This window comes from Mandrillus leucophaeus, unplaced genomic scaffold (genome assembly GCF_000951045.1).
Source record: "Mandrillus leucophaeus isolate KB7577 unplaced genomic scaffold, Mleu.le_1.0 Scaffold431, whole genome shotgun sequence".
Taxonomy (NCBI): domain Eukaryota; kingdom Metazoa; phylum Chordata; class Mammalia; order Primates; family Cercopithecidae; genus Mandrillus; species Mandrillus leucophaeus.
Genome location: NW_012104599.1, coordinates 2084711 through 2104655, shown reverse-complemented (window position 1 = coordinate 2104655; position 19945 = coordinate 2084711). Strand labels below are relative to the sequence as shown.

Sequence of the window (19945 nt, the reverse complement as noted above, 5' to 3'; positions counted from 1 at the left end):
AGTCACCTTGTCAGTAGAACTTGCTTTAGTAATTAGTTGTCAGAACAAAACTTCCCGGACTTTCTACCCATGACCACAATGAAGGGAGTGATGCCTTTTCTGAGCCCCTATTCCTAAGAATCAGGAAATTTCTATGATGTTTGACACGTATAGGTAGAAATTACTTGCCAAGGTGATTATGACTTCTGGAAAATGTTTTTAAAGGAAACACAGGTGTGTAACACTCCTAATCAGTATATAAGATTGCTTGTATGTTACTTTTTTGAGTTATAAAAGGAGGAGGATAAATTCTGCCTCCTTCCTCAGTCACTGTCAATCTCAGTCTTCTTTTGAATTTAGTTTCTCATTTTACAACATAAAGACAAGTTTAACTCTTAAGGCTTACATTAAAAAAAGTAATGTTTAATTTGGGATTTCTCAAATTCTTCATCATAATAACACCTTGCATTAGTAGAGAACCTTTGTTGCAAAAAGATCAAAATATTTGATAAGCTTCATCTCATTTTTCTTTTTTGTGAGACAGCATCTTGCTTTGTCGCCCCGGCTGGAGTGCAGTAGCACAGTCACAGCTCACTGTAGCCTCAACCTCCTGGGCTCAAGTGATCCTTCCGCCTTAGCCTCCCGAGTAGCTGGAACGACAGGCACATGCCACCATGCCTGGCTAATTTTTCATGTTTTTTATAGAGACGGGGTTTCGCCATGTTGCCCAGGCTGGTCTCGAACTACTGAGCTTGAGAGATCCTCTTGCCCTGGCCTCCCAAAATGTTGGGATTACAGGGGTGAGCCACTGCGCAGGACCTCTTTTATCTTTGAAATAACATCATGTGATGGCAAAGGCTGGGCATTGTTATCCAAATCTCTCACACAGCAACACTGAGGAGACGTTGACTCATTTCTTTTACGTTGCTTTTTAAGTACAGTATTGTTTGGTTTTGTTGAAAATTATTTCGGTAGTAAACATTTTCCAGAGATATAAATCTTTTCCAGACTCATTTGCGCTTGTTACTGTAGGTAGAGTTCATGAGGCTGTTCCTATTTCTGTTTATTTCGGAGCCTAAAGTGACCCAGGAATTCTGTGATGTATGTAGAGCGAGGGAATTTCTTCAGTTGACCGTGGTCCGGGTTGTAATCCAGCCTTCTTCCTTACAGAGGCGGGTGAGGGTTGGGGTATCTCTTAAGGGCTGGCGGGTCTTCATACAAACAGCTTTGCCGGGCTGCCTAGAGCCTGGGCCAGCAGTGGGGTAGTATCAAGTACGGAGCATTATTCAGCAGTTCTCCACACTCCCCTCATTTGAATGAGAATATAAATTTTCTCCCCCGGCTCTCATGTCAGATCTTTAAAACCTCAAGTTTCTTATTAGGCGTGTGTGGTCCATTTAAGCTCTAGACATTTCGAAAAGATAAATCACAGGGCAAAACATCTTTTGAGTTTGAGTTGTAGCTCGCTGGTTTTGCGAGTCTGAGCTGTTGCTTTTCTTTCTCTTCCTTTTACAAGACTTCCAGGATATAGCCGTTAAAGAAGGGCACAAAAAGAGCAAAGCCCTAAGTGATGCTGTGGCACAAAGAAGAAAGCTACTTGAGGAGGAGGTGAAGGGTTTACGAAGAGGCAGAGAATGCAGGTGGAGAGAGGGAGGAGCTAATAGTTAATGCTCAGGTTCGAAGCCCTTTGGGCTGCCAGTGTCTGCAGGAGCCTGACTTTCATCCTTTCCTTCTGCCCAGGTTTTAAGTCTCATGAGTCGCTGGGGAAGCTCCCACCCCAGGTCCACTGTGAGGGACGTACAAGAGCAGTCACGTGGCAATAGTACATGCCTGGAAGGTATCTCTCATTTGGGGGGAGATTGAGAAGCGCTGTCTAATGGTGCCCTTGATACAACTAAATAGCAACTCTCTCAGTTCATTACTTGTTAGCCCCAGGCAGGGACAACGCAGATTGGCTAATTATAATAGCCAGACCATTAAAGGGAATAGCGTTAATGGAGGAGAAAGCAGCTAATAAAGAGCCGAACTTGACCACTTTGTTGTGCCCAGGATACAAGCTGCTGTTAATTTAAATACCTGTTCCTTCTGCTGTTAGAACTAGGAAGAAAGGATTTAGTGACCCTCTTTCAAAAGGTAGATCACAAGCTTAGAGGCATCGCTGGATAAATTCAACAGCACGACTTTATTTCTTCCCCAGAGGTGACACCTGATGGTTCTGTATAAATAAAGTCACACCACCTTTCTTAGGCTGAAGTGATGCTGCTGACCTGCTCTCAGTAGGACCTGCACTTTTATGACTTTTCCAGGAGTGGTGATGTGTGTTGCTGAGCTCATCCAATCTCTGCTTTGAACAAAGGCAATCCTCTATATCATGGAAGGGATTAGAGGTATAGCCTGGGGCTGCAGAATGGTGTGATTTAAATTTTCCCATGCAGGTTCAAAGCTTGTAACTTTGCCTGCGTGTACATCCACACTGGGTTCCAGCCACATGAACTGGGCCACCTTCATAGACCTCCCTGGTAACCACAGCCTGACATGACAAGGAATTACAGCTTTAGTTTCTGCTTACTATCCATGTTAGAAATATCTAAGGAAATACAGGAAAAAAAAAAAAAAAAAAAGAATTTCATGGCACCTCAAGAGTGGGAAGTATCTTAATTAAAATTTTTTAAAATGGGAACAATAAAGAAATCGATTTGATTTTTTTTGCTTTGGTGCTTGTCTTTAAAGAAATTGCACCTAGTTCTAGAAACTAGTGCTTTTTCTAATTATATTCAGTAGAACCCTAGGATCCTGTGAGGGGACATAAGGAACTAATTGATAAAGAAGGGGGGGACTATGGTGTCCATGTTTTATTTGGAGTCATTCTACCCACACTGTCATTTATAAGCTCTGACTTACCAGGGGAGGTAAGATTGTAGGCAACCTCTTGCAGTTATAAGGAACCTTTAAGTTCTCCTACTCCAGCTCCTTCACAGTGCAAGAACCTGTTTTAGAGTCACTTTTCAGCCTCAGCGTTAAGTCAGCTTTAGGAGAACAGTAAATCGCCCACATATCTGGAGACTTCAGCTGTTTGAAAGGCCTTCCTTCTAGTGCATGGGTATCTGTTGCTGGCTCTGCCCTCTGCTAATACAAGCAAGCCTTGAGTCTCTCTTAGACTTGTCCTTCCTAGATTTGAAGACCTCTCCAAGGAGATTTTAAATCTTTTTTCCCTGCACAGGCCACATGTATCCTTAATGCCTTCATCCATTCCCCTCTTGGGAATATGCACGTTTGGCCATTGGAGAGGTCTTGCTTGGACTGCGGCCACTGTGATTTCTGGGGGCAGACTCAGCTCCTTCTTGGTGTAGAGATCTGCCCACTATAGGCACCAAATAGATGTTGGCAGGCTTCTTTCCTCCTTACTGCTTCTATTTATCTCACCTGTACTTTTAGATGTGCTGCTCTTGGATAAGTGGATAAGAATAAGGGAAATGTCTTTTGTTGTTGTTAAGGACAGTGTTGGGATAGAAAGTAATATGTTTTTACTCAGAAATGCCCAATAAGATTTCTAGTCCAGGCCAAGGTATCATTTGCATAAGTAACCTGGAAATGCCCTCCTGGTCCTACTGATTGTTTCCCATGGTTAATATAGAGCCCTGGATAAATTTGAATGGTTACTCCTGTTCAGAGATCATGCCACGAGAACCTTTCTCATACATCAGAGAGTCCCCTTCCTTCAGCTGAATGCGTTTACCGCTCAGTCTGTGCTGCCCATAGGATAAGCTACATGCATAAGAAGGTAGGTGCCTTGGCTTAGGTGGCTCTGTTGAGTTGCCCTCAAGAATCCTGCTGGAATTCTGTGAGGAGTGAGGATGCAGAGCAATGAAATATTCCAAGGCTGCTATGATTTTTACAAGCTTGAACCTGTCTCTTGAAATTCCCCATTGTGAAGTCATTATTGACTGGTTGGCATTACAAAGCAGTTCAGAGAAGTAAAGTTAGATCAGTCTGCACCCAAATACCAGCCACACCATCTCCCGAGCTGGTGACTGGAACTGCGGTTTTCAAGTCCGTTTCCTCATTGTGGAATGGAGATAACGATGCCTTCCTTGCAGGGTCCTTGTGAGGCTGAAATAAAATAAAGGCTTCATAGGAACACATGCCATGTGCTCACTTAATGCTAGCTCTCTTTCCTGATTGTGGCAGTGACTGTATTTTCCAGCTGAAATTGTGACACGTGTTCTGAGAGGTGTAACTATTTATATATAACTACCCATATGTATTTATGGGTAAAGGGGCACAGAACTTTAAATATTGAGACCATCCTGGAAATTCTAGGACATATGATTGCATAATTTGTAATGCCTGATACAGGCCTAGCCTCATAGTTGACAGCTGATGAATGCTGAAATATTTCTTTATCATAAGGAGAAAAAAAAAACTCAGTGACCTTTTACAGCAATGTTTGATTGCAGGGCTTATTGCTAATGCTCTTTTTTTTTTTTTTTTTAATCTCACTATGCAAAGATAATACAGGTCTGCGTAAGAGGAAGACTTAAGATGCTTTGACTTAATCGTATCTGTTTGTCACAAGCGATATACTGCCTTCTGATTTTAGGATGTAACCTTCCAGAAAGGCAGAAGAAAGGGACATTTTCAGTTCTAAACAGGAATCCGAATATCAACGTCCCGAACATCTACATAAACTAGAGAAAGGGCACTCCTTTAGATTGGTGAAGCGGGCTCCTTGGGAGATCCCCGTATCAACATTGAGTTTGGTTTGTCTGGCGCGCCCTCTCCCCAAGGACTGAGTGGACCATCTGGGTAACCTAGGGAGATTTCAGACGCCAGGAGTATAGTTCCCACCCATCCTAATTTTCACAGGGTATGCTCATTTTTTTTTTTCCCTTGGATTCTGCAAGATCCTAAAAGATTCTGATATGTATTCTGCAAGATGAATGTTGAGAGCCAAACACCATTTGGCTTGTAAAAATCTAATGACTCAGTGTCCAGAGGGATGTTGCTTTCAGGGCAGGGAGATACTGGACACCAAGAAGAAAGCCAGCTTGGGCCCCTAAACCAACTTGGATGTCTAAACCATCTTCTGGTAACTGGATGAAAAGAAATCATGAACTTCACTTCTGTGATTTGGTAGATGTGGATTTTGGTACTTCAGAATTTGTATTTGAGTCTCTGTGGTGTTCTTTCTAGGCCAGATGCTAGGGTATGATGTTTCTTTCTGGGGAGATTCCAAAAATGTTACTCTCTGTGGCTGTGTGTACAATGTCTATTTAGAAAAGAAGACTGGCATTTGCATCTTAAATTCTTTAAGTTTATCTCACTGAATTTTGGAGTGGACAAAATATTGAATATCTTTTTTCAAGTGAAAAAATGTCGATTTTCGAGAGTATTACTTTAGGTTCTTGTGTATGTCTGTTTGTGCTTTCCTGGTGGCAGAAACTCAGAAAACTCTAGAGCTCAAATTTCAGCGTATTCAATTTTTTGTTAATGTGTCTACAGCTTGTTAATAAAAGCTTACTTAATGAAAGCCAACATCACCACCACTTGAATCATTTTTGCAGCCAGAAGAGTGTACTTAAATAATTGTGTATTCAGACTTCACTTTAGTAAATTTCAATAAATAGCTTCCCATAGGAGAGGTTTCTTCTGTTGAATCTGTAGAAGTTGACGATGGTACAAGCATCAGCTTTCTCGGGCAGCTTTTCTAAACACCTGCAGGGTGGAAAAGAGATCCTTCTCTCAAAATATTGAATATTGCCGGCATGACCACTCTTGTCGCTAGTGCCTGCTGTTTTCCATCTTGTCTGGGTTGCAGGTTTCTTCCCAGTGATGGGACACTGAAGTGCAATGGGATGAAAGCATGCCTGTGGCATTTTTACCCTAGCTGTGGGGAAATGACCACCATCCTGTGTCCATGACACTCTTCCTCCTCAGGACTTTTAACCTAGGCTTCAGAAGCCATCACTGGGGCCAGTCCTGGCATTTATAATGGGGGTAGGGACCATTTCCAGGAAAAGTTTCTGTATCAAGGACATCTCAGTTCTGCAGCAGAGGAATCTTTGAAATTACCTGCAAACCATCTTTTTGCAAGCGCAACCAACTTTATTTCTGTTTTTCTTAATTCCAAAAATGCTTTATTTCCAGAATGTTAATATCTAGTTAGCAGTAGGCTCTAGGTTTCCCAACCCCTCAGCCTTTTCGAAGGGTATAATAACAAATGTGTAAATGTGCTAGGGGATCCCTGTGATATATGGAAGCTTTATATTGAATACTTTTGAAGAGGAAAGGCCTTTTGGTAATAATACTCATTTTTTGACTCTTCTGTAATATGCAACCTGAGGGTGGGGGTGGGGGGACGTGGAGAAATGCCATTCTCCTACCGAGCACAAACTGTATACGCCTGTTTTACAGGGAAGTCACGGGCTCCTAAGCATTCAGTTTAAAAATGAGCAGAATTAGATGGGTATCCTTCATTGGCCCTTCATGGCTAGGAGAGGAATGGGAGAGGGAACGTAACTCATTTTGGCTTCAGTCCTTACACTCTTAAGAGACAACCCTACTCCATACTCCATTTTTTAAAAAAAGCTTCTGTAATGGTTAGTGAAATGTACATTTCAGCTCCTGCCTACAACAGTTTTCTGCCTTATTTTCTCTTCCCAGCCTTTTGTGCTGCCTCCTCGACAACCTGCTCGTAGGTATTACAATTGGCCTCAGAAATTGCAGTGCTTCCCTTTTGTTCAGCTGATTGGCTTGGTAGGTTGTATCTGCAAATTTGAAAGCAGCATGTTTTATTTTTTTTACAGCATCTAAACAATAATGTAACCACATCACGGCGTTCTTAGTCACATCATTGACCTCCTCCAGCAGTTTATCCCCCTACAACACTTGAATACATTAATATCACTGTCTGTAGCATTTTAATTTAATTAGAGCTGTGGTTATAATCCTCTTGGGAAAATCGTTATGGATGCACACACACACACACACACACACACACACACACACACACACACACACACACACACACACATGCACCCACTCCCCATAATGTTAAAAGAAAGCACCTCTGGTTTTCATCTGTCTGACAGTTTGCTTTAGAGGTGGGTGAGCTGTAAGCTGGGACTGTCACCACCACCCCCTCCTTTGTTGGGGTCGGACCAGAGAAGCAGTTAAGAGTAAAGAAGTTCCCTTTATTTGGGAAATTAGATGTTAGTGTCCTTAAGCTTCTCTGTCTCGGTGTCTCCATCTGAGATAGTGGTATTTGCTTAATTTTTCCAATTGTTGATAGTCTGCTGATGTGCCAGGGTAGATGTTAAGTGCATGCTTATTGCAATAGAGTAAAAAATGAGGACTGCGAGAGTCACCCTAGAGATTCACAAAAAGAGAGACAAGAGGAGTCTTTGTAGGTGGGATTCCCAAGAGTGTGTTTTGTTCTCCCGAGAACAGAGTCCCCTCACTGTACAGCATCCTCTTGGGGTCCCTGAGTGCTCTGCAGCCACCGAGCCCAGAGTTACCTTAGGTGTGCCATGGCTGCGAGAAGAGTGCTCGGGGCCCTAGAAGCACATTTTGCATTGGTCCCGTCTTGGTCAAGGTAACCTCTCGTTGCTGACAAGTCTCTTCATTGAGCCTTTGACAGAGAGCTAATGGTGTGGAAAACTGTCCTCCAGCTGAGTAGAAACCATCATCAGGAACGTGAGGAGATCAGTGGGCCACAGTCTCTTCCTCTCTGGCCTTCCTTTTATAAGTTTTCATCATGAAGTAGCGGTTGTCTCCATCTAAAATTGTTTGGACGGGGTTTGCAGGGGATGGTGTCAGATCCCAGAGCAGGTGCAGAAGTGTGGTGTTTCAGCGTAAGGTCAGGGAAACGTGTAGAAGAGAAAGCACACCAAGGGGTTGCTTTTAAAGAGAGCACAGTGAAAGGAAGGTCCAAAGCCACGATGATTTAGTAAATCACAGTATATACTTTCAGGGTAATAGCTAGTCAGACTCTTTTGTCAGTTGGCTGGAGATGGAGTTCCCAAGAAATGAAGTCCAGTCAGCATGGAGGGCTGGGTTTCTCCCAGCTTGCCTTGGTGGAGTTGGGGGAGGCGGGGATGAGGTGGCCTCACTCTCATGGACTAGCCAAAGTGTCTTGTGAGTTTCTCTTCGCTTCAAGGGAAACAAGAGTCATTGAATTTCGAAATGCTCTCTTGTTTTTTTCTTGCACTCGTGCAGCACCATTTGAAGACCCTTTGGCTGCCCGATGTTTTCTTCACCAAGTTTCACTTCTGCAAAAACCCTAACAAAACAGAAAGTTATTTCCGAGAATAAAGTTAACGGTAGATATCTAGACATATAGTGGGATTTTGGGGGCTGGTGTCAGACAAGAGTTGAAGAATATGGAGAATTTGTTAAATTCGAAAAACAGACTTTGAAATGCTCAAAAGCCCACCTCACCTTTAAAACCTCTGAACAGATTTTATGTTTCCTATATGTGTGGGTTATTACTAATTTTTTTCGCTTTGTTCATCCCAAACCACCCCAAACCAAACATCAAAAAAAGAATGACCCATCCTTAAGTTAAAGTTTCTCAAAATACATGTGATGCTTGCTAAAGTTCGAGAAAAGTGCAGTTGAAAGTTTTGCCTCTGGGTGACTTTTTACAGGATATCTTAATTGAGACAGAAATGAAACCTGGGATATATGTGCCTGCCCTTCATTAAGAAATTCACCAAGAAACTGCAGGATGTATGTTTAAACAGAAATATTCCAGCTGCCCTAGTTGCTTCTGATAGGTGCCTTAGGGAAGGTAGAGCAATTCCCTTCGGAAATTATAACAATATGTATATATTCATTTAAAATCAGAACTTCCTACCGCAACCGCCAAACTTTCTAGGCTATGAGCAGAGAAGCTTTAATTTGGTTATAGGCTGAGGACTCCGCCACTTCCCTTTGCACATTTGATGAGATGTAAAATGTTAAAGAAGTATCTTTCCAAAACGTAAACACTGCCTTCCCTTTACTTTAACGTACGATTTTCTTTTGCTCCTGAGTTTTATTTTCATAACGGCATTTTACTCGTCTTTCCACCGTATTTTTGGATGTTGTGTGTTCCACTTTACATTGCCCAGTTAAACCACAGACACTCCCGAAGTTGTGTGTATGTATGGACTGCAAGTCAACCTAGTTGGTATGCTGATCTAAGATACAAATTGCACTGCTGTTCTGCTGAACCCAGTAGTCGGTTTCTTGCCATTATTTGCGGTATTTTAACTTAAAACTCACAGTAATCCTTCTCACCCCATCTAGTTTGTTTTAATTGATCTAACAAACACTGCTTGTTTGAATTCAAATGGAGAACCCACCGAAGCTGCCCCCTACCCTTTGATAGTTGATAAGGGGTCAGTCAAACAGTACTTCTTTTAAATTCAGATACTTCTTTGAATGAACTAGGAAATACTTCAGAGGGAAAGGAAATACCGATTCTGAGACGGAGAATGAAGGAACAAGGAGATACTCATTACTGTTGCAGATAATTCCTTGCAATGAAGGAAACAATTAGATGTTGGATATTTTTAGTTGTGTTTGTTGTATAGTGAGATAGGTGGACAACAGAAGAATCTTCCTCGTGGATTTAAATTCTAAATCTAGAACTTGTCTTTGAAGCTGTCACTTTACTCGTTCAGCTCACTCTCTGTGCAGTGAATCTAGAATCATACTTTGATTAGAAGCTGGGGATATTGCTACAGAAGAGAAAACGTGGCTTCGATAAAGTGATGGCATTAATTATGCAACTTGGGCAAGTCATTTTTTAGAAAGTTGTCTTTAAGGCATTCTCTTGGACATATTTTTTTGTTCCGTTTTGTCCCTCCTTTTTAGTTGTACAAACCACAGGGTGTACACCTATTGACCTGAGTCCAAAGTAAAGGCTGTTTTCAAAGATGGCAGAGTTTTGTTATATAGCCCCAATGCTAGGCATCTGAAAGACAACTGTATACAGTGTCTCTACAGAGAGAGTAAGCCGGATTGCTTGGGAAGCTGGTACTGCCCATGCCCCACCTCCCTTTTGCTCCCCATCCCCAGATGGTCTCGCACCTCCATTCCAAGCTTTCATTGTCTCTCTCCCCCTCCCCTCTTCCTGCCCTTATTTTTAACAGCAGGAACGAATTTCATATACACCTCCAGAGAGCCCAGTGCCGAGTTACGCTTCCTCGACGCCACTTCATGTTCCAGTGCCTCGAGCGCTCAGGATGGAGGAAGACTCAATCCGCCTGCCTGCGCACCTGCGTGAGTGTTCGTGACCCAAGAGGGACAGACGATTGATGGCATGGGGCGGGGGTGGCAGGCAGTGGACTCCAGGCCAGAGAGTAGCAAGCTCTGAGGTGGTTTTCACAGGACTTCGCCACGCTGCTTTGGAATCTTTCACACCCCCTGCCCCCAAAGACCTCTGAAAAGTTTGAGATTTCTGTTCCTTGTTTCTCAATATGTTCATTTCTTCCCTGACTATGACACGTTAAAAAAACAAGAAACCTGGAAGCATGCAGTATATGGCAGAGCCAACTAAATCTCCTAGTAGACAAGATGATTGGTGTGTGTGCAAAGTTTATCTGTATTCTCAAATTCACGCTTACTCAACTTTAATATTTTCTTTGGTCCTAAATTTTGCTCAGTTTGTGAGTCAGACTCACTCCTGCTTTGTATTTAAGCCGTACGCTGTTCTTTCTTTCCAGGGCCCTCCTTCCCCTCCCTGTCTGTGCTGGCTACTTTTCTTCCCTTCATTTTCTAGGCCTGCGTAGGTCCTTTCTCTTACCTCCTTTCCTTCTCCTCCACTCTCTCTTGCTTCTCTTGTGCTTGCTTTGCCTCAGCAGCTGCAGTCTGTAGTGGTTCCACCTTTCTCTCCCAAATCATCTCTACCCCTTGGCCTACCACTTCCCCATCTCAGTCCTCAGCTGCAACTTGGCAGAGGTTTGGGGCCCACACACCTGTGCTGCTGATACTGGCCTCCAAAGCCGTTGACACCTGCTGTGTCCTTTTTGTCTGCCTTTCTCATACTACCGCCCAGCTCAGGTGATAAAACAGGATTGGGGTAGCTGGAGAGATGAATCACCTGATTCCCACCCTCTTCACCGTATCCAAGAAAATGCCAGCTTCTCTGCCTTGAATGTTATCCTGTGGGCACAAGACTAGGTTATAGAGGACACTTGGGGCCACCGTGGCCCTTCCAGTGACTTCAGTGGTGGCACAGTCTTGCTCACCATCTCTCTCCAGCATGGTGATTCTCTTCCTGTTCCACCCTCCTCAGAAGGTTGCTTTCTGAATGCAGAGAACAATAGGAGACAGAGGATGCAGGTTCTTCCTTTCTCTCTCTGATAATTCAGGGAATTAGATGACCGTGATACTGGGGCTCCTGGGGGAACACTGCTGGCTTATGCCTTCTGCCCCACAGTGCAGATGGTTGCTGGGATGTTTGCAAGGAGTTGGGGGCATGAGAATCCTTTCCCTCCTGCATCTTGTTGCGTCCATCAGTATTTACGAAGTTGCTGCCTACTATGGTCAAGACATTCCTGCTTCATTTGGGCAGGGAAGTAAAGGACACAGCCCTACTCTACCATCTTTTCCTCTACTTTTAAGGAGGTTGGAACTGTAAAGGTGCCAGGATCATGGCTGGGAACATCAGTGTCCTTAGGAAACTGGAATGTTATGGCACCATGGGAGCAGACACAACTGGAAAAGAAACAGCAGCCAAGTGATAGGAAATTTTCCTCCAGAAGTCATCCTGTGACCGATATATTCACTTCAGAAATATTTGCCTCAGGATGGAACATCCTCATGCCACGCAGGCAGAACACTGCTGCTACCTAATTCATTCATTTATTCATCTTGCAAATAGTTATTGATTGCCTCTGCTGTGCCCGGCACTCTCCTGTGTCCTGGGGGTGCAGAAATGAACAAAGCAGAAAAAACTCCTCTGCTCTTGTGGAACTTAAATTCTAGCACAGAGAAAAAAAAAAGTTTCAAACACTTATCACAAACAGACTGAGATTTGTTTCATAACGTTTCATTTTTACATTTTGCAACATCCCCCAAGGAGGCCTTTGCTCCTGGTTCACTTCTGGATGCCTTGACATATGGAAGCTCCTTAACTACCTTCCATGAGATGTTATCCTGACAAAACAAACAAGCAAGCAAACAAACACACTGAACTGGAGGTCAGGAGATCTTAACTTTTACCTAGTTCTGCTGTTCGACTGTGGGTAATTTAACTCAGTTCTCCTAGCAGACAATACTGTGTGTGGACAGGAAAATGTTTCACAGCCTTCCTAACTTTCAAATATTATCATTCTCATCTGAGGCATCATTCTCCTTGCTTTGAATTGTTTCTTCCGTAGTGACACTTGCATTTTTTCTGGAGTAGACAGTTTCCTTATTGAGCCGTGTCTGTGCTGCTTACCGGCATTTTGGTAGCGCCTTCTGTGTGCCAAGCACACAACCATAATAGCTAATATTTATCATGGGATTACCCTGTAGCAGACACTATGTGAAGTCCTTTACAGGAATTCTTTTAATTCATTCTCACAGTACCTGTAAGGTAGGTCTTCTTTCTACCTGCATGTCACACGTAAGGGCTTAGATAATTTAAGTACTTTTTCAAGGTCAATCACAGAACCTGTAAGAGAATAGAGTCAAGACGCACACTCAGTTCTGGCTGACTCCAGAGCCCAGGATCTTATATCCACTATACCACCATAAAGTGTGTGTTTAGTAAATATTTTTTGGATGGATGGATGGATGGATGAATTCAGGGTTGACACTTAGCCAGTGTTCGCTGATGTGGCCGTAGCATTGGTTTATGGCTGGAATCTATTCTAATTGCTGTCCTGTCTGTTCTATCTGTTTGTTGAATGGTTTGCATATCATCCTTCGAAGCATGGATGGATCCCCACGTAGACAGCTATAAAATATAGAATTGTGGCACATTCCTGGAAACCTTGCCATTTCATCAGTAGTTAGACTGTGGATGCAGGTGATGGTAAAGATTTTGCCTGAATGCCTACTTTATGGCAGTCTAACTTTATATACCTCTCCTTGGTCATCTGCATGAGACCTATTGTTGACACCATTGGTTCTGACGTCTGTATTGAATCCTCTGGAAGTGGAGCTTCCCAGGCTCTTGCTGTTTGCCCTCGGCTGGGACTCTCCGAATGGGGCTGAGCTTCTGTCCTCCCGCTCCTGTTCTAGGATTCCGCTGTTTGTTATCCTGTTTGAGAGGAGCATATAGCCCCTACGATGACTGAAGCTGTGCCACACACTTGAAGATGCATCCCAGCTGAGTTTCCAAACCTAAAAGAAAATAAATATTCTAACCAGGGAATTGGGTTATTGCTGTTTTAATCTGGGATTCCAGACAATTCCCAGTGGAATGCTCATGGAAAGTACGGGGAAGAATCTCAAAGCCAAGACAACAGCGGGACATTTATGGTATTGCTAAGTCGCAGGCACTTTTAGCTGCTTGTTTTAAAGGGACACTCATCAGATTGGTATGCCTCGAAGTGGGTTCTTTTCACCATTTTCCATTGATTACCAGATAAATCCTCTCCCTTAATTCTTCCTTTCTCTTCTTTCATTCTTAAATCAGCACATATTCTTGGGAGTTGGGGTTAAGGGGAGCAGAGATCATAATATCTAAGGTTTTCATACAGAGAGTTTCTCACCATTTTATTCTGCAAAAACAGAGCTAGACCCAAACTGAAGACACAGCATGACAAATTAGCAAGTTATTGAGAAGTAGAGAGTGATGCCTTTTCCTTTTATTTGCCAGTGATAAAAGCAAAGTGATAAATGGAGTAAAGTGTTAAGTGCTGATTAGGGAGGACTTGAAAAGGACTGGCAAAGCAGCCTGGGCAGAGTGCAAGAGGAGAGCCCAGGGAAGAAAGGCCAGACCTGTGCCATCCTGCTCTGACTCACTGCCCAGATTACCAGGACAGTGCCCTTCAACCGTCCTACAGCAGAACTCCCCTGCTCACCGGGAGAGCAAACACAAGTACGTCTGTTGAGAGGATGGAAAGGGCATCATTTTTGCTTCTTCTTCCATAAAGGATACTGAATTGTTTTTGAAGCTTGAGGGTAGAAGAGCCGAAGTACAATTACAGTAGACAGGTGGGAAAAAAAAACAAGTTCCATTCTTTAAAGGAACATAAGCCTTTCATTGTAGCTTGAAAACACTTGAAAGACCAAGGACCTCCAAGAGTGCCCAGGCAAGATCACTCTTGACTCTGGCCAGAGAAGGGCTGTTACTGGGAGCGAAGGATACCTTTGCCCAGTTCTCTCCAGGGGACTTGTAGTCTTGCAAGGGAGGGACGTTTTCTGATTTGTCTACCCAAAGGCCATCCTTTTTCTAAACTCATGGGGGAGTGACTGCTGAAGGGGGCAGTTAAAGCACCTCACGAGGTTCTGCCAGCCTGCTGATTGGCAGAGGCTTACCTTATGAAACACTGGGCCTCAGACAGTGATGTTCAGACCCAGCCTTACGATAATAATGTAAGTATAGTTCAGATTGATGGGGCAGAATTGAAATAATTAAATGTCTTTATTTAAAATTTCTGTTAAACATGATCATTCCACATTTAGTTGACATTGTGCCATTTGCCCGCAGACTTTGCATTTTGCAGTGTCCATTTGGCCTTCTAAAATCCCTGTCAATGATATTTAAAAATCGGAACCTAGGACTCATTCATCATGTTTAATAGGGTTAGGGTTTATGATGTTGCGGGTTAATAAATAGCCATAATAGCCGCTCGGCGTTTTCTGGAGTCAGAACACCAGAAATAGTCCCTTGGCTCTCTTTCTTTTCCTTGTGAATCTTTCGAAATTCTTACATTACTACTCCTGCTTGTGTGTGTTTAATAATTTAATTTAATGCCTTCCTTTGGAAACGTTACCTCGCTGCTCACCCACTCGGCTGTTTTGCCTTCTCAGCAGAGTAACTGAGTTTAAGACAGCCACGTGACAGGCAAAGCTATATTAGAACCAGCATAGTGAGAAGGGATGCAGTGCCTCTTTTCTAATTGGGTAGAGCAACAATTTTATATGCTTTCACATTATGTTTGTTCCCAAAAAAAAAAAGGCAAAATTGGGAGCTGAACATGATCATCGTTATTATTTTATATTTTTATACATAACAAGATGCGCTCATACTTATTGTCTCATTTAATTGTGCAACAGTCCTTGAAGCAGGTGCTATTCATTCTGTTTGATGAGCTGACCGTGGCTCCGATAGGTCAACTGGATTGTCCAGGTGCACACAGCATGTGAAAGGCTGAATGTGATTTCTACTTCTTGAAACCACCTTTCAGCTTTCTTTTTAGGAGAAAACATAACGTCAGAATTTCATGGACTTGAAAGTAGAGGCACCGCTGACCACTGAAGTCTGGGCGGCCACAGGTACAAGGACTGGGACAGGTGCGGTTCTAGTGATGCCACCTGATCATGAAGTTGTGCTGAATCCGCAGCAGACTGGCTTCTCCCTCTCAACAGGATGAGGGAGAGGCATCAGGATAACAGCCTGTCCCTGTGGATAGTTTATGCTGGTTTTGTTCACCAGTCCTGCTGCCTCCCGCTGTTTGTTCTCTTGTGAGCTCAGGTTAGAGTTGAATTTCTCCCTGCAACCAGAATGCCAGAGCTGGTCCTGTAGGCCCTGATGGGCCAGCTCCGAGAGTGGGTTCAATCCAGTACCCAATTCCCCAGCATTTTGCTAGGGGTGCCCTTCTAGGAGGACGGTCCCGCTGCTTTTGGAAGTCTCCAAATAAAAAACCATGGTAATAGACAGGGCTTGGGTGCAGATAGATGTGAATGGACTTGAATTTCAGGGTCGACTCTTTCTATTAGAGATGATTTAACCTATCTAAGACTCAAGTTTCTAATAACACCTACTAATGAGGGTTTCTTAGAAATACCAGATCTCATTTATGTATAGCACCTGGCACAGTGCCCGGCCTGCAGTGGCCAGGTAGCTCACCAAAGCTCCATTTCCGTTTCCGGTGACAGTGACTAGCCTGTTGAGGACGTGGCTTCCCCATGCAGGAGCCAAGGGAAGCAGCTTGCATGTCGTTGTCTGTGTGTTTCATTAAAGAAAGGACCTAGGGTTCTGTCTGTGTGGTATTGAGACTAATTTTCCTAAGTCAGATGGAAATAAGCTTTGCTTTCAAACAATCCCCTGTGATTTCCAGGGGCTCAGTTTTGCTCTAGGGCACTCCATCCCAGGACCTTTTCCTACCCACACATCTCTCCCTCAGTCTGGAACTTTCTTCCCGGTGTTGCCTGAATCTGCGAGTCTCCTTCTTCAGCCTTCCCCACTCTTCTAATACCTATCAAGTCCTCCCCTGTCCTTTGCTATCACATCAGCGTTCCAAAAATGGCCTCTCCTCACAGCTGCCCGTGACGTGCAGTGATATCACCAGCAGAGTTGAGACAAGGACAAGGAGAAGAGATTTAATTCTCTGTCAGTGTCTTACAAAGCAGTAATGACTTCTAACAAAGCCAACCAGCCACTAGCATTTTATACTTTGTTCCCCCTTAAGCCTTCTTTTGGGTGCCTTCACTTTTTACATTCAAATGCGTGAAGGCTTTCTACTTTCCCCATGGCACATGTGGCTATACGAGGGCCCTGGTTAGCTGCTTCAAACAGCTTGAAGAGCAAAAACAGCCCGCAGCAGAACAGCCAGGATGCTTTGGAAGGGAAATTTCCTTTTTGGGTTTGCTGTCTGAAAGAATTTCCGATGCAGGCAGACGTTAATTCCTAGCTCCATGCTTCCTGATAAGGAAGCAGCTTCAATAAATGCAGCTATTTATAGATGTCTTTTTTTTTTTTAAGAAAAAAATATATAACCAGAGGTTTACTGACCTTTTCTTTCACTTCACATTTCATGCAGTGAGCTCTGTGTACATTTAAGGCAGTTCCTCCAGCGTCAGCTCTGACAAAGTGGCCCTGGTTTCGCTGTGGGGGATGGGGAGGGGAGGATGAAGATGGCACGGACCCTCATTAGTGTCACGGGCTCTCCCTTTTCCTCGGAGTTCTGAAGTAGATGTTTGGAAACTGTTGACAATGGGTTGTCCCTACCTGGTGCTCTGCATTATTTATGTGAGCCCAGAGATGCTCAGCTCTATTCTAGACTCAACACTGAAAGGTTATAGCAGACTAAGAGAGCCCTTTGAAAAATAAAAGACGATGAGCACCAGTGCGTTTTATGAGACTTGAACAACAACAGGAAATCAGAAACTTTATTTCCATTTCTTCTTTTTTTCTGTCTATTGCTTCCTCTTGGATTTTCCCAACCCTCAATACCTCTGTGGTCTTTCCCTTGTCTTGATGGGTTTCCACGGATTGAGGAGTTGCTGTCCTTGAGCTCCACTCCACGGTCACCCTCACATGTATCTACCTAATACTTTCTGGCAGGTATGATAAAGGTTCAGCGTGATGTTGGCTTGAACTGTGCTTCTCTAAGTTACTTCTCACCTCCTCTTATTATCAGAAAGCATTGATTGAGCTGAGGATATACAAATTCAGTAGTTTCCATTCTCAAATAACTGATATTTTCTCCCATTTTGCTTCATGCCTGAGTTACACTGCATCAGTAATTCAGACTTTTGGTGTTTCTGGCAGGATGACCTTGATAGCTTCATCAGAGGTGAACGTTAGCAGGGACCTTTAGATGTTGCTGCTTTTGCTGTTGCCGTGGGTGGATTCTGATTCTCAGTTGCCTGTACCATGTGTGAGTGTTTTGTGGTTCATTTTTCTGATCTCTTCTGAAGGAGAGGCAGAGCAGGACTTGAGAGAGTTAAACTGGCCCTGGCTCTGGCCACATGCTGACTGTAAATTCCCAAGTATAATTAGTCACGCTGCCCCAGAATTTACTGCCTCCATCTTGGGTGGGTGAACAAAACTCCATTCTTTCAACATTGGTCTCCATTTCTGCTTCCAGCAGATCATGGATACCAGTAGCTCTCAAATGGGGCTGTCAGATTCCAGTCGTAGAAATGCAGACTGTGGGTACAGATAATGGATAAAGAGCTGTAGATGTGGGGTGGATGAGGATTGGATACCTAGAAGGGAAGGTGGACTGCACAGGGCTGTGCAGGGAATACCCTATTTTACCAGGTCAGCTGAGGCTAAATTCTCAGCTTTTGGGGTGGGGGTACTCACCAAAATGGTTCACTGAGGAGGGTGAAGGTTTGTAAGGGAAGATATAACAATACTTTTTTAAAAGCACCTAGAACAAGTTTTAGGGTATTGAATAGCACCATCTTAAAAATTATAGGGGTATCCAGCAATTTATGGAGTTCTGCTTGAGAAGTATCATTGTTAGGATTTTATTACCCATTTGTTTTCCAGAAATAGCTCATCTTTGCAAATGAGCTTTTAGTTTTTTGGTCATTGCACCCTACCTGCCAGCTCACAGGAGCCTGTGTTTCTCCTTAGGAGCCACTCTGAGGTCAACTGTGTTTAAGATCATAAAGCCACTGTAGAGAATCTCTATGGCATTGTTGTGTGGAATAAGAAATAATGATCACTACTACTATTATATATATGTATATATATAAACGTATATATGTGTGTGTATATATATATAAAAGTATATATGTGTGTATATGTATATGCTTCATATATGTTATCCTGAATAATAACAAACACTGCACAGTAGATACTATACCTGAGGCTCTGTAGTGGTAAACCACTTGCCCGAGGTCACACAAAGGGAAAGTGGAGGAGCCCCAATTTGAATCCACATCTAATTCTAAAACCAGACTTTTCTTTTCCACTTCACCCTATTACTCTTTAAAAGTCTGAGGAGCAAATGAAAGTTGTTTCATTCTGTCTGTTGGTTCGAAGGAGAATATCCAAGCTAGCAGGCTGATTTTTTTTTCAATTTTTAAGCATAATACAAATTACTGACAAGAGGGCCCAGATGAATAAAATCAGAGCTATAAACCAAAGTATCTTTTGAACTTGAAGGAAGATAAATTTCCGTATCCAATCCAGTATGCACACTGTTATATGCCAGATATTCTCAGGTATGTGTATAAATTCTGGAGTGTTAGAAACAAAATTAAATGAAGTAAAAAGAGGTTTCTTGGCCGGGCACGGTGGTTCACGCCTATAATCCCAGCACTTTGGGAGGCCGAGGTGGGCAGATCATGAGGTCAGATCAAGACCATCCTGGCTAACACGGTGAAACCCCGTCTCTACTAAAAATACAAAAAATTAGCCGGGTGTGGTGGCGGGCGCCTGTAGTCCCAGCTACTTGGGAGGCTGAGGCAGGAGAACGGCATGAGCCCAGGAGGTGGAGCTTGCAGTGAGCCGAGATCGCGCCACTGCACTCCAGCCTGGGTGACAGAGCGAGACTCTGTCTCAAATAAATAAATAAATAAATAAATAAATAAATATTAGAGGTTCCTTGTCTATTATTTTCCATCTTTTTAAAAGAGATGATCTGCCTCACAGATGGTTATTAAACAGTAAGAAAGGTGCTGTGATTAAATGAAGATTGTATTACTGAGTTTACACCTTAAAACACTGAACTTCCTGATAATTTGTGTTAAGCCAACGTGCTTCAGAAAAATTGCCTGACATTTGGTGCCTTAGTTTACCCACATGGCATGTGTGCCAGAACACTCTACAATGGGGTAAGAGGGCAGAGAACATGCTCTTGTGGGGGTCAGTTTCCTGAGCTCTGGTTCTACGTGGCTGATTGCTTGGGTCATCTCAGCAGTTCATTCCGTCTCCCAGGACTGTGGTTTCCACATCTGCACAGTGAAACGGCCTAGGCATATGATTCCTAAGTTCTCCCCAACTCAATCATCACATTGTTCTCTAATTCCAGAAGAGAAACACAAGGGGTATCAGTAGTGGAATATTATCTGTAAATGCCCAGATTTCATGATCATTCACTTGATTTCCAGGGCTCAACATCAAATTTTAGTGCAGATG

At 43.2% G+C, this 19945-nt stretch overlaps 1 protein-coding gene across 1 annotated transcript in view; it reads left to right on the top strand.

The window, feature by feature from the left end:
• ETV6 (ets variant 6) overlaps positions 1–19945 on the top strand; it is a 260618-nt gene that overhangs the window by 99155 nt on the left and 141518 nt on the right. Inside the window, exon 2 of the mRNA XM_011993649.1 lies at positions 10119–10248. Coding sequence (XP_011849039.1) covers positions 10119–10248 — 130 coding nt within the window. The remainder of the gene's footprint in view (positions 1–10118; positions 10249–19945) is intronic.